Source organism: Crotalus tigris, unplaced genomic scaffold, assembly GCF_016545835.1.
Source record: "Crotalus tigris isolate CLP2741 ecotype Arizona unplaced genomic scaffold, ASM1654583v1 scf7180000018403.257466, whole genome shotgun sequence".
NCBI lineage: Eukaryota > Metazoa > Chordata > Lepidosauria > Squamata > Viperidae > Crotalus > Crotalus tigris.
In genome coordinates, this window is record NW_024096986.1 from 241,580 (window position 1) to 253,079 (window position 11,500).

General features: G+C 46.2%; 1 protein-coding gene across 3 annotated transcripts; it reads right to left on the bottom strand.

The window, feature by feature from the left end:
- Nucleotides 1-100: 100 nt before the first annotated feature.
- LOC120311963 (GTPase IMAP family member 9-like) lies at nt 101-9,719 on the bottom strand. Of its 3 annotated transcripts, none has more exons than XM_039352090.1 (4): nt 9,565-9,719; nt 5,001-5,093; nt 1,664-1,780; nt 101-1,548 (listed from the first exon to the last, which is right to left on the bottom strand). In XM_039352090.1, exons 3-4 carry the CDS (start codon nt 1,680-1,682, stop codon nt 884-886), a joined length of 684 nt encoding a protein of 227 aa, XP_039208024.1. In that variant the 5' UTR covers nt 1,683-1,780; nt 5,001-5,093; nt 9,565-9,719; the 3' UTR covers nt 101-883. The 3 variants fall into 3 exon arrangements, with proteins under 3 accessions (XP_039208024.1, XP_039208023.1, XP_039208026.1); XM_039352089.1 differs by having other exon boundaries at nt 9,561-9,719; XM_039352092.1 differs by lacking the exons at nt 5,001-5,093; nt 9,565-9,719 and having other exon boundaries at nt 1,664-2,811.
- Between the last annotated feature and the right edge of the window lie 1,781 nt (nt 9,720-11,500).

Below are 11,500 nucleotides of genomic sequence, written 5' to 3' on the forward strand. Positions count from 1 at the left end.
GGATGACCTCCAGGGTCCCTTCCCAACTCTCTTCTCTTCCCAGCTCGCTCTTCACCCCACCCACCCCTCCTCCAAAGTCAAACAAACCACACACAGCCTCTTTCCTGAGCAAGGAGGAGATTTAATCGGAGCTTTGGTTGAAACAGAAGTGCCCTCCCAACTGAGTCCATGTCGGCCCATGGAAGGAAGGAAGGAAGGAAGGAAGGAAGGAAGGAAGGAAGGAAGGAAAGAAGGAAGGAAAAAAGGAAGGAAGGATTGAAGGAAGGAAGGAAGGAAGGAAAGAAGGAAAGGAAGGAAGGAAGGAAGGAAGGAAGGAAGGAAGGAAGGAAGGAAGGAAGGAAGGAAGGAAGGAAGGAAGGAAGGATGCCAGGCAGTTCTTCTGAAAGCAGAGATTCCGCTCAGGAAAACAGGAAAAGGTGAGAAAGAACCTCAAGGCTCTCCTTGCCTTGATGTTCTTCGGCACCAGCCGGAGCGAACGGGAGACATTGTCAAGATTCTGCGACTTATAATTCGTAATATTTCTCGTCTCGGCGGTTTCCTGGCCTGGTTGACCTCAACGGACCGACCGAGAAGTCTGTGCTTCTAAAGGGACAGGGGTGTAGGCTGGCAGCGAATTCGGCTGGGGAAGGGGCTAGTTGATATAGGGAGGGGGCAGGATCTTCCTTGGAAGAAACTCCTGTCGTCTGAAGGGAGGAAGTGGGTTCTCCGGAGAAGGAATCGGCTCAGGGTGACTCCGCCACCAATCTCGGACTTTGGGGTTCTTCGGAGATCTCCTGGCGTGGGCTGGGTTGCAGCTAAAAGGGGGGGAAATGCAGGGTTGTGGCCTTTGAAAGGGCTTCCCCCTTGGAGCAGAGGATCGACCAGAGAGGCTTTTCGGCGTCCGTTAGAGGAGACGACACGAGGAGACGCCACGCATGCGACGCATTTCTTTGAAGTGGTTTATGTCCGCCGTCAGCATGTCCTCCGTGTAGCAAGTCGCATCCCCGTTCTTGTACACGAGCTGATCGATCATCCGCATCAGTTCGGCCACCTGGAACACCCGTTCTATCCCTTTGGCCTTGTTGTTGAAGGCCAGGCAGCGGTGCCAACACAAGGCCACCAGTTCCCGAAGCGCGACGTCTCTCTGGGCTATGAATTCCTCCAACGTCTCCCCTTCCAGGTCCTCCTTGTGGGTGAACAAAAGGATCAGGTAATTCTTGCCTTTGCGACCGAAGACCTCTTTGACCAGCTGAAGCGTCTCCTTCTCCTCCTGGGGGGAGATACCGCCAAGACGCATGACCCACAGAATAGCGTGGGGACCCGGGGCACAAAACTTCATAGACTCCGTGAGCTCCACCACAGTTTGGAACCCTGGAACCCCAGGGTCGAAAAAGCCCGGCGTATCCACCACCACCACCTTCCGGCCATTCCACCGGGTCTCCTCCCTTTGGCTTATTGGTAACCAAAACCTCAGCCTAGACTCAAAGAGGTTGCTTCCCAGGATGGTGTTTCCCGTCGCGCTTTTCCCACTTCCGGTTTTGCCCACCAGGACGATCCTCTGATCAGGCCCTGCAATCCCAAAGGGGAGAAGAAACAAGACGGGGACCCGGTCAGCAGTGTACGGCCATTGCACCCTGTTCCCGCCCCTACCCCATCCCACCACCCTCCGGGCCCAAGACTTTACCTCGGAGGCTTCCAGCCATTTCCGGACCAGTCGCACAGCGCCAATCTCAGGGGTTGCTGCGTGAACGGCGAAACGGGATGAGCCCAAGGAGAGGCTGCCTCGCTCGGAGGTTCCCCCCTAGAAGACACAGGTGGGAATTGGGGGGGGCAAAGAGGGTCACCCCCTCCCCACGGCCCTTGAGGCCGAGTCGTCCTGTTCCCGAACCGGCTGGGGGACGCAGGAGACGGATACATCAGGGAGTTTGTACCCCTTCCTGGCCCCCTTTCCTGGATCCCCTTCCTGAACCCCCTTCCTGGATTCTTTTTCTGGACCCTCATCCTTGACCCCCTTTCTTGGGCCCTGTTCTGGCTCCCTTTCTGGATCCTTTTCTGGACCCCCTTCCTGGACCCTCTTCCCGGACCCCTTTCCAGGACTTGCTTCCCAGATCCTCTTTCTGGATCCCCTTCCTTGGGCTCCATTCTGGACCCCTTTTCTGGATTCCTTTCCTGGATCCCCTTCGTGGACTCCTTTTCTGGACCCTCATCCTTGACCCCCTTTCTTGGGCCCTGTTCCGACCCCTTTTTCTGGACCCTTTTCTAGACCCACTTCCTGGATCCTCTTCCTGAACCCCTTTCTTGAGCCCCATTCTGGGCCCCTTTTCTGGACCCTCATCCTTGACCCCCCCCCTTTCTTGGGCCCGGTTCTGGGTCCCTTTTCTGGATCCCCTTCCTGGATCCACTTCCTGGACTCTCTTCCTGGAGCCCTTTCCTTGACCCTTTTCTAGACTTCCTGGACCTCCGCCTCCAGGAGTGTTCTCCCCTCTCTCACAATACAGTGATTCCCCAGGAAGTCCTCGTCTTACAACAGTTCCTTTCGTGACCGTGGCCTCAAACGTCATCAAACTGGGCAACCTCCCTTAACCAATTTCTCCCTTAGCAACATAAGTTTGGGGCTCCGGGAAGCCGAGGACCCCCCGTCCTTCTTGCCAAGAGCAGCCCTGTCGAGAGTTTGGGGACGGGGACGCCTTCCTCCGGCGTCCCGCGCAGACCCCCAACGGCGGCAGAAGGGCGGCTGGAGAAGACAGGCAGAACCGCAGCTCCCCCACGGGGCCGAATGGGGGAACGGCACACACACACACACACACACACACACACACACACACCACACACACACACACACACACAACGCAAACCACACTCACACACACACACAACACACACACAACTACACACACACCACAAACACACAACACACACCACGCTCACACCACACTCAAACAACACACACACACCACACTCACACCACACTCAAACAACACACACACACACCACACAGACACAACACACACAACCACACACACACAAACAGACAACACACACCACACTCACACCACACTCAAAAAACACACACACACACCACACAGACACCACACACACACACACACACAACGCAAACCACACTCACACACACACACAACACACACACAACTACACACACACCACAAACACACAACACACACCACGCTCACACCACACTCATACAACACACACACACACCACACTCACACCACACTCAAACACACACACACACCACACTCACACAACACACAACACAGCCCGCACTCACACACAAACACACACAACACACACACAACCACACACATACCACAAACACACAACACACACCACACTCAAACAACACACACACACCCCACACATACATGACACACATACACACACAACACACACACAACGTACACAACACACACACACAAAGCACACCACACTCACACCACACTCAAACACACACACACCACACTCAAACAACACACACACACACCACACAGACACAACACACAGACACACACAACACACTCACACACACACAACACACACAACCACACACACACAAACAGACAACACACACCACACTCACACCACACTCAAACAGCACACACACACACCACACATACACGACACACAAACACACACAACATACTCACACAACACACACAAATACAACAGACAAATACACACACACACACACACACACCCCTCTCCCCGGAGAGGCTTTCAGGGATGGAGGAAGAAGAGGGAAGAGGAAGATTCCACTTTGGACGCTGCAACCGGATCCTGCAGGAAGGACAGCCCCCCCTCGCCCCCCTCCGCTTCTTGCCACCCCTCCCCCGAATAGACAGCACAGCCCGACCCCCCCCTCCAGGAGGGCCAGAATTGGGAATCTCACTGGGAAAGTTCCAAGGGGAGGGGGGAGATGGGAGTGGGGGTTCTGGGGGAGGGGGGTTGGAAGCTGGGGTCCCCTCCGTGCTCTCCATTCCGGGTCTCCCCTTTTTTTTGGCTGTCTGGACAGGACCCGGCAGAAACTTCAGAGAAGGAGCAAGACCCCTCCCCAAATTATGAGGAATAGCCCCCCTCCCCCCATACTAGAATAGTAGAGAGAATAGAATAGAATAGAATAGAATAGAATAGAATAGAATAGAATAGAATAGAATATGGAATAGGAATAGGAATAGGAATAGGAGAGGATAAAATAGAATAGAATAATATAGAATAAGAATTAGAATAGAATAGAATAGAATAATGGAATGAAGTAGAAGAATAGAATAGAATAGAATAGAATAGAATAGAATAGAATAGAATAGAATAGAATAGAATACAGAATATAGAATAGAATATAGAATAGAAAATAGAATAAAAAATAGAATAGAATAGAAAATAGAAAATAGAATAGAATATAGAATAGAAAATAGAATAAAGATAGAACAGAAATAGAATACAATCAAGAATAGAATACAAAATAGAATAGAATAGAATATAGAATACAATATTTAATATTTAATATAGAATATAGAATAGAATACAATAGAATATGCAATATGCAATATAGAATATAGAATAGAATACAATAGAATATTGAATATAGAATATAGAATAGAAAATAGAATAAAAATAGAACAAAAATAGAATAGAATCTAGAATAGAATAGAATACAGAATATAGAATAGAAAATAGAATAGAATAGAATAGAATAGAGTAGAAAATAGAATAGAATAGAATATAGAATAGAATATAGAATATAGAATATAGAATATAGAATATTTAATATAGAATATAGAATAGAATAGAATAGAATAGAATAGGTGTTTCTGTGCCCCACTCCTTGCGAAGTCCCCCCCCTTTCCCTCCCCTAACACGAGGGTCTCAGCTCTCCCACCCACCCGTTGGGGGGCTCTCCCAGAAACGAGGAACGACTTGATGCCCAGAAACAGCCCTTGCCCTCACCCAGGTCCACTTCTCCTGCCCCAGCCAGGCCCACTCTGGGGAGCGGGGGGGGGTCTCACCTGGACAGAGGGATCAGGGATCTCCGTTGGCAGCTAGATCGGCTGCTCTCCCCTCTCGGCCGGATCTCCTCGCCCTTTGAACGGCCGGTGGATCTTTACGACAGGAGCCAGCAAAAAAAAAAAAACCTGGACTACTTAACTGTAGTAATCAGTCCTTAGTCATTGAAGGGTGCAAAGAAATGGCCGCCCGCTCGGAGCCTTTATTTGTTTTTATAGAGTTTTACAAATAGCAAAAGATACTGCATGGCAATAGCATTTCATTGGCTAAAATCCTTTACCGATCCTCAAGAGTAAAAAGCTAGAGGCCAGAAACAGGGAATAGTTAGTAGAATCTTGTTGATGTGAGCTAGCTCTTATCAGACAAGGTCAGAGCTGCACACTTTCACATCGCCATGGTGATGTGAAGGAATGAGATAGATGCAGGAAGGAGGGGCACCCAGGCTTTGGAGGGGCAATGTTCTGCACACGACCTTTGCCTGTCTCTCACCTCTACATCTCACTCTTTTTTGTTTTGTTAGACGAAATATCGCCGGAAGGGGGGTTAATAAAAGGATTATAATCAGGAAAGGAGCATCCTTGCAGTTGTTAATATAGGGCCAAAACATGACCCTGAGGCAATGTGAGAGAGGATTTACTGGGATTTAAAGCTCTAATACATATATTGCAAAATGAAAGAATACATTACATAAACAGCACCCACAAAGATCCTAAAGTACCAATTTTCAAATCAGAAGCCAAAGTGTGTAAAATATAAATCTGGTGCTGGATGGTTCATGAATTATCAGAAATATTGAAACAATACATTTCCTCAAAACGTTTACAACCCAGATGCTGGTGCAGAAGCAAATAATCAATTGCAGCATGATTTTGCAAAATAGCTTTTCTCAAATTTTGCAGCTCATGGTTGATTGCTGAAATAGTTGAAGAAGTAGTATTAATTGTTTTTGCCAAATTTCATGTAATAGCATTAAAGTTGAGGTGAGCACGAACAGCAAGTCCTGGCACGCCCACTAGAGATATAGCCAATGCTACAAAGTAAGGTTGTCTCAGAGTCACAAGTGTTGTCTAGCGTAACACCACGTGGAGAATGGTTCATGTGAACTTGTTGTTTGGAAAGCAAAACAGGAATCAGCTAGCTGAGGCAACATTGCGCTTCACTAATATTAGCAGGAATATAATTTAAAGTTTCTTGACCACATAAAAAACCCTCCTTGCAGTAGCCAAGCATGTCCAAAATGAAAGGAAGTCTCTATTGAAGCTGTGCAATTTAAAGCAGGTGAGCCAATGCGACGACAGTGAGGTTTTTAAAGCAATAACCTCCCAGAGTAAGTGAAGTTTTGAATTACTGCAGAAGGGGTGCAAACAAAGACTAAACATGTAGAAAGCAAATTTTCCATGTTATACATTACAGGTAAACAAAAGAAGTCATTTTGAGTGATCTTAGATTTGGCTTCATTCGTTGTTCGAATGATTGTTTGAGTGGGAGGACAGTTACCGTTGTCAAAGGGCAGATGTTAACGATCAGACATAAACAAATGATGGATAAGAAATTTGCAGTTAAGACCGCAAAAATGGCAGCGCACAGGTTCTCGGGGATCAAGTTCTTTACATCTCCCCACGTCACTGGCTGCCTGGCATGTCAGGATTGGATTACTTGCTGTGCCATCTGTAGAGTCACCCTTGCCATTTCTGGGACTGGGTCCAGGGACTGGTGCCATGACATCCCTGGCTGGGTGATCACAACGCGCTGGAATCCGCAAAGGTCCTGTTGGAGCAAGCACAGCAGCGTAGCCCCGCCCCCAAGTGATCAGAGGGACTGGTCCCAACCATGCTTTGTCTGGTAATGCCCGATAATATACCAGAGGTGGAGGCAAGTTTGTTTTCTGTTAAAAGTGTCTCTGATAAGCAGTCAAATTTGGAATGGAAATATTCAATTGGTGTAATGTAAATAATACTTTTTGAACCTGTTGTATTACCCACGACAAATTGGGTATCCTAGATAATCCGTCCTTTTTTATTTGTTTGTGAAGGCAGTCCTTGAAAGACCGATTAACACGTTCCACGATAGCTTGACCCGTGGAATTATAGAGGAGACCATGAGTAAAAACAATTTTCAGGTTGTATAAAATTGTAAAAAGGCCACTGAAAAGTAGGCTGGCCCATTGTCAGTTTTTAGGGAAGAGGGTTTACCCAGGGTTGAAACAGCCAAAAAAAGAGATGAAAAATAACATGTGAAGCTGTTTCCCCTCGTAGAGGTGGGGGAAATTGTTCCTAAATACCTATTTATGAATATACATTTCTAGGAAGCCAAAAAGAGAGAGCATGGATAACGTCCATTTGTCATAGTTGATTAGAGGCAAAACCACATAACAGACATAAAAAAGACATACAAAAAAAAATTAGGCCCAGGAAGGGAGGAATGATTGTATATATGAGAAACAAAATTATAAATGCTTTCAGTTCTGGAGCAGCTGCTGCAAACTTAAAAACAAAGTCATAAAATTGGGGTCAATCCTGGGTGTGATGTAAGCACCTGAAGAAGTAAAAGTAAGTTGGCACAAATAATGAGAGTCAGAAATTAAATTAAAAGACTGTTGAGAAAAGATTTGAAAAGCTAAAATAATTCTGAGCATTGTGATAAGGGTTGCATTGCAGTATAGGACACTTTCCAGGTATGATCATCCTTGTAAGCAATTGCTCCTCTCGTTCACCCTCCCTCAGAAAAAGCAATAACTTGTGGCAAGGGAGAAAGAGGAAGAAAGCAGTGGCTGGACTGGAAAGGAAAAAGTCATTAAACAAGCAAGTTAAAGATCATTTTAGGCAAATGATATGAAATACAGCCTATATAGTCAGTTAAAGCACATTAAAGAGGTAAGTTATTTTTGAAAACAATATTAATTAATCAGTTCCTTTTCCATGGCAAGCTCTTGTGCATCCTAAGGTTATCATTTTAGCAACCACCTGGATAAAAAATAAAACATTTTGGGATGGGATGTGGGATAAGTAAATATTATTCAATTCAATATACTTTCTGCACTTCTATTACAGTTAATACTCCACTAGGTAATTTACTAGTAGGAAAAATCAAAAGTGTGGAATTCTGTCCACAAATTGAGTATTCATGATGTCATCAATTTGTGCAACTATATTTTTTTCTGGGACTTATTGCAATCCTAAATCATTTTATATTTTCTGAAAGCCAATTAAATTGTATCTTTGGTGCTTCAGTTTAAGCAAAGCCCATTCAGATGGAAACAATTTTTATATAAATAGGTTAAACATGTATAAATCTATAACAAAGTAATTCAGTTAGTTCTTTTGGTTGTTGGATATTAAAAAATATTGTCCAACATTTACTGTTTCTCTTTGGAGTAAAAAATTTATTTGCCGAAACTGCATAGGTGAATGTCAAGTTTCAGATTCACTCCACTCTTCTCAGATTACAATTCCAAGCAGAGGAAAAAAAGTTTTAAGCGAACAGTTCCCCCCCCCCTCCTTCCTGTCTCTGGCTCTTTAAGCAACGCAGCCAGCCGAAAGAGAGGGGGGGGGGAGAAATCTCACCACCAAAAACTAGTTTCATCTCCTTCATATGCATTTTTCAATAAATTCTCTCATACATTCTCCATGAAATTCTTCTCCTACAAATATTTACTATTATTTTCACAGTTAAGGAGAAAATGGGTGGGTTTTGAAGGCTAACACACACTTCAACAAATTAACTCATTCAGTTCCATACTGACTGTTTGCATAAAACCATTCCACATGCAATTATTTCATTTCTTACTTTCTCCAGGCAAACCGTATATTCTTAGCAAGGCCTTTTTGTATTGTTGTTATCAGAGAGGGCTTTGAGCCTCTTCCAAGTCTTGGAATAACACAGAACAACCCAGACGTATATACACAAATACTGTTACAACAACATTTATTTGGACATATAACTTGTCCTGCAAGAAGCGTGAAAAAGGACAAGGTGATTTCAACCAAAAAGTGGTTTTGAGGGCCCTAATCATCTCCCATTTTTCTCACCATTCCAAGCCCAAGCATAATGTTCTGAGTGGCCACACACACACACACACACAACACAAAACACAACAGGGTTAAACTTAACATTGCAGAATTTCAAAGCATTCCGACTGCTCTGAGGGAAGTACATTTTAATTTATGTCTCAACTAATCAGCACAGAATTAGCCTCTTCAGAAGAAGCTGAAAATCCAATTAAAGATGTTTTTAGGAGAAATAAATTTTACTTAGTTGCAAGCAGAAGGGGGCTGATAGTTAATTGCCACCCTTCTGAAGTATTTGGGTCCATTTTTTTCTTCCTTGCCTGACAGGACTGAACACTATTAGATGTTTATACTGAAGCCCAAGGTTCAAGATGTAATTTATGCTCTATCTTTTAGCCTAAGCGTCCTATTCTCAGGATTCAAAGAACACTGTTTTCCTATCTCCCCAATCAGATTCCTTATTTCCATTTCAAGCATTGCCAGGCCTGACTTCTGTAGCAAGAGCTTTTGTACGTGCTTTTGCTGAGGGTGAGATAATTTACAGCCCATACTTACTCACTGAGGGGTCTCGTTAAGACGAAATGCACCTAGGGGTCTGTTCCAGACGATGGTAAGTATGTTGGCAGCTGCTTCTTCCCGTAGGGGTCCCAAAACAAAATGTCCCTGCTGAGGGCGCCAGCTGTAGTAATCAGTCCTTAGTCATTGAAGGGTGCAAAGAAATGGCCGCCCGCTCGGAGCCTTTATTTGTTTTTATAGAGTTTTACAAATAGCAAAAGATACTGCATGGCAATAGCATTTCATTGGCTAAAATCCTTTACCAATCCTCAAGAGTAAAAAGCTAGAGGCCATAAACAGGGAAACTTGTTGTTCACCATCCAGCCTTATCAAACTGGCAGGGTCACACAGACCTGCGCACTTTCACGTCACTATGGTGATGTGAAGGAATGAGATAGATGCAGAAAGGAGGGGCACCCAGGCTTTGGAGGGGCAGTGTTCTGCACACAACCTTTGCCTGTCTCTCACCTCTACACAGTCACTTCTTCAAAACTTCCAGTGTTGGAGCATCCACCGCTGCTGGAGGCAGGTTGTTCCACTGGTCAATTGTTCTCACTGTCAGGAAGTTTCTCCTTAGTTCTAGGTTGCTTCTCTCCTTGCTTAGTTTCCATCCGTTGCTTCTTGTCCTGCCTTCAGGTGCTTTTGAGAATAGCTTGACTCCCTCTTCTTTGGGGCAGCCCGCGAGATATTGGAACATGGCTATCCTGTTCCCCCCTTGTCCTTCTCTTCATTAAACTAGAGATACCCAATTCCAGCAGCCGTTCCTTATATGCTTTACCCTCCAGTCCTCTGATCATCTCTGTTGCTCTTTTGTGCACTCTTCCTAGAGTCTCAGCAACTTTTTGACATCGCGGGGACCAAAACTGGATTCCGTATTCCAAGGCTGGCCTTACCAAGGCCTTGTAAAGTGGTAGTAACCCTTCACCTGATCTTGATTCTATCCCTCTGTTGAGGCAGCCCAGCACTGGGTTGGCCTTTCTGGCAGCTGCAGCACACGGCTGGCTCATATTTAAATGACTGTGCACTAGGACTCCGAGGTCCCTCTCCCAGTTGCTACTATTGAGCAAGGAACCCCCTATACCAGACATGTCAAACACGAGGCCCGGGGGGCCAGATGCGGCCCGCGAAGTTGTTTCATGTGGCCTGCTAAGCCATCCCGGAAACAAGCAAGGGACCTCCCCCCCGCCACGTCGGCCCTGCCCCCTGGGTGCACGCTGGGCAGGGGTCACCCTTTGCGAGGGATGAAGAAATAGACCGTGCCTTGGCGCTTGCCCCAGACCCCCCACCCTCTTCTGCCAGAGACCCTCAGATCTGTCCCACTCCTGCCCAGGCCCCCCACAGGCACCCTTGACGTGAACAATGTGGAGCTGGCCCCGCCCACCCAGCAGGCCACGCCCACTCCATCCACGCCCACCCAGTAGGCTGCACCCCCCCCCAAGGGCAACCGCAATGCTTGTGCGGCCCTCCATGAAATTGAGTTTGACCTCCCCCCTGCCCTACACTATACCTGTGCATTTGGTTTTTCTTGCCGAAATGTAGAACCTAAATGTAGAATGGCTGGTCATCGGAGCAGGGGGGTTGGGCTGGATGACCTCCAGGGTCCCTTCCCAACTCTCTTCTCTTCCCAGCTCGCTCTTCACCCCACCCACCCCTCCTCCAAAGTCAAACAAACACTCTGTAAGGACCCACCCCACTTTGTCATCTTAAGAGACATAACTCATTGGATAATTCTTCCACGCAGGAATCCTTTATTAAGAGAAAAATGGTTCAGGCATGCTAGACAGGTGACTTGGGGTTCAAAGCTTCTTCCATTCAAGCTTTTTTAAGGGGTTGCCCCGTAGGTCTCACCCAATTCACCCCCGTCCAGTGTGATAGTTTCCAGATCACAGTTCGCATCACCCCCCTTTTTTTTTTCCCTTTTTCTTTTTTTTTTTTTTTCT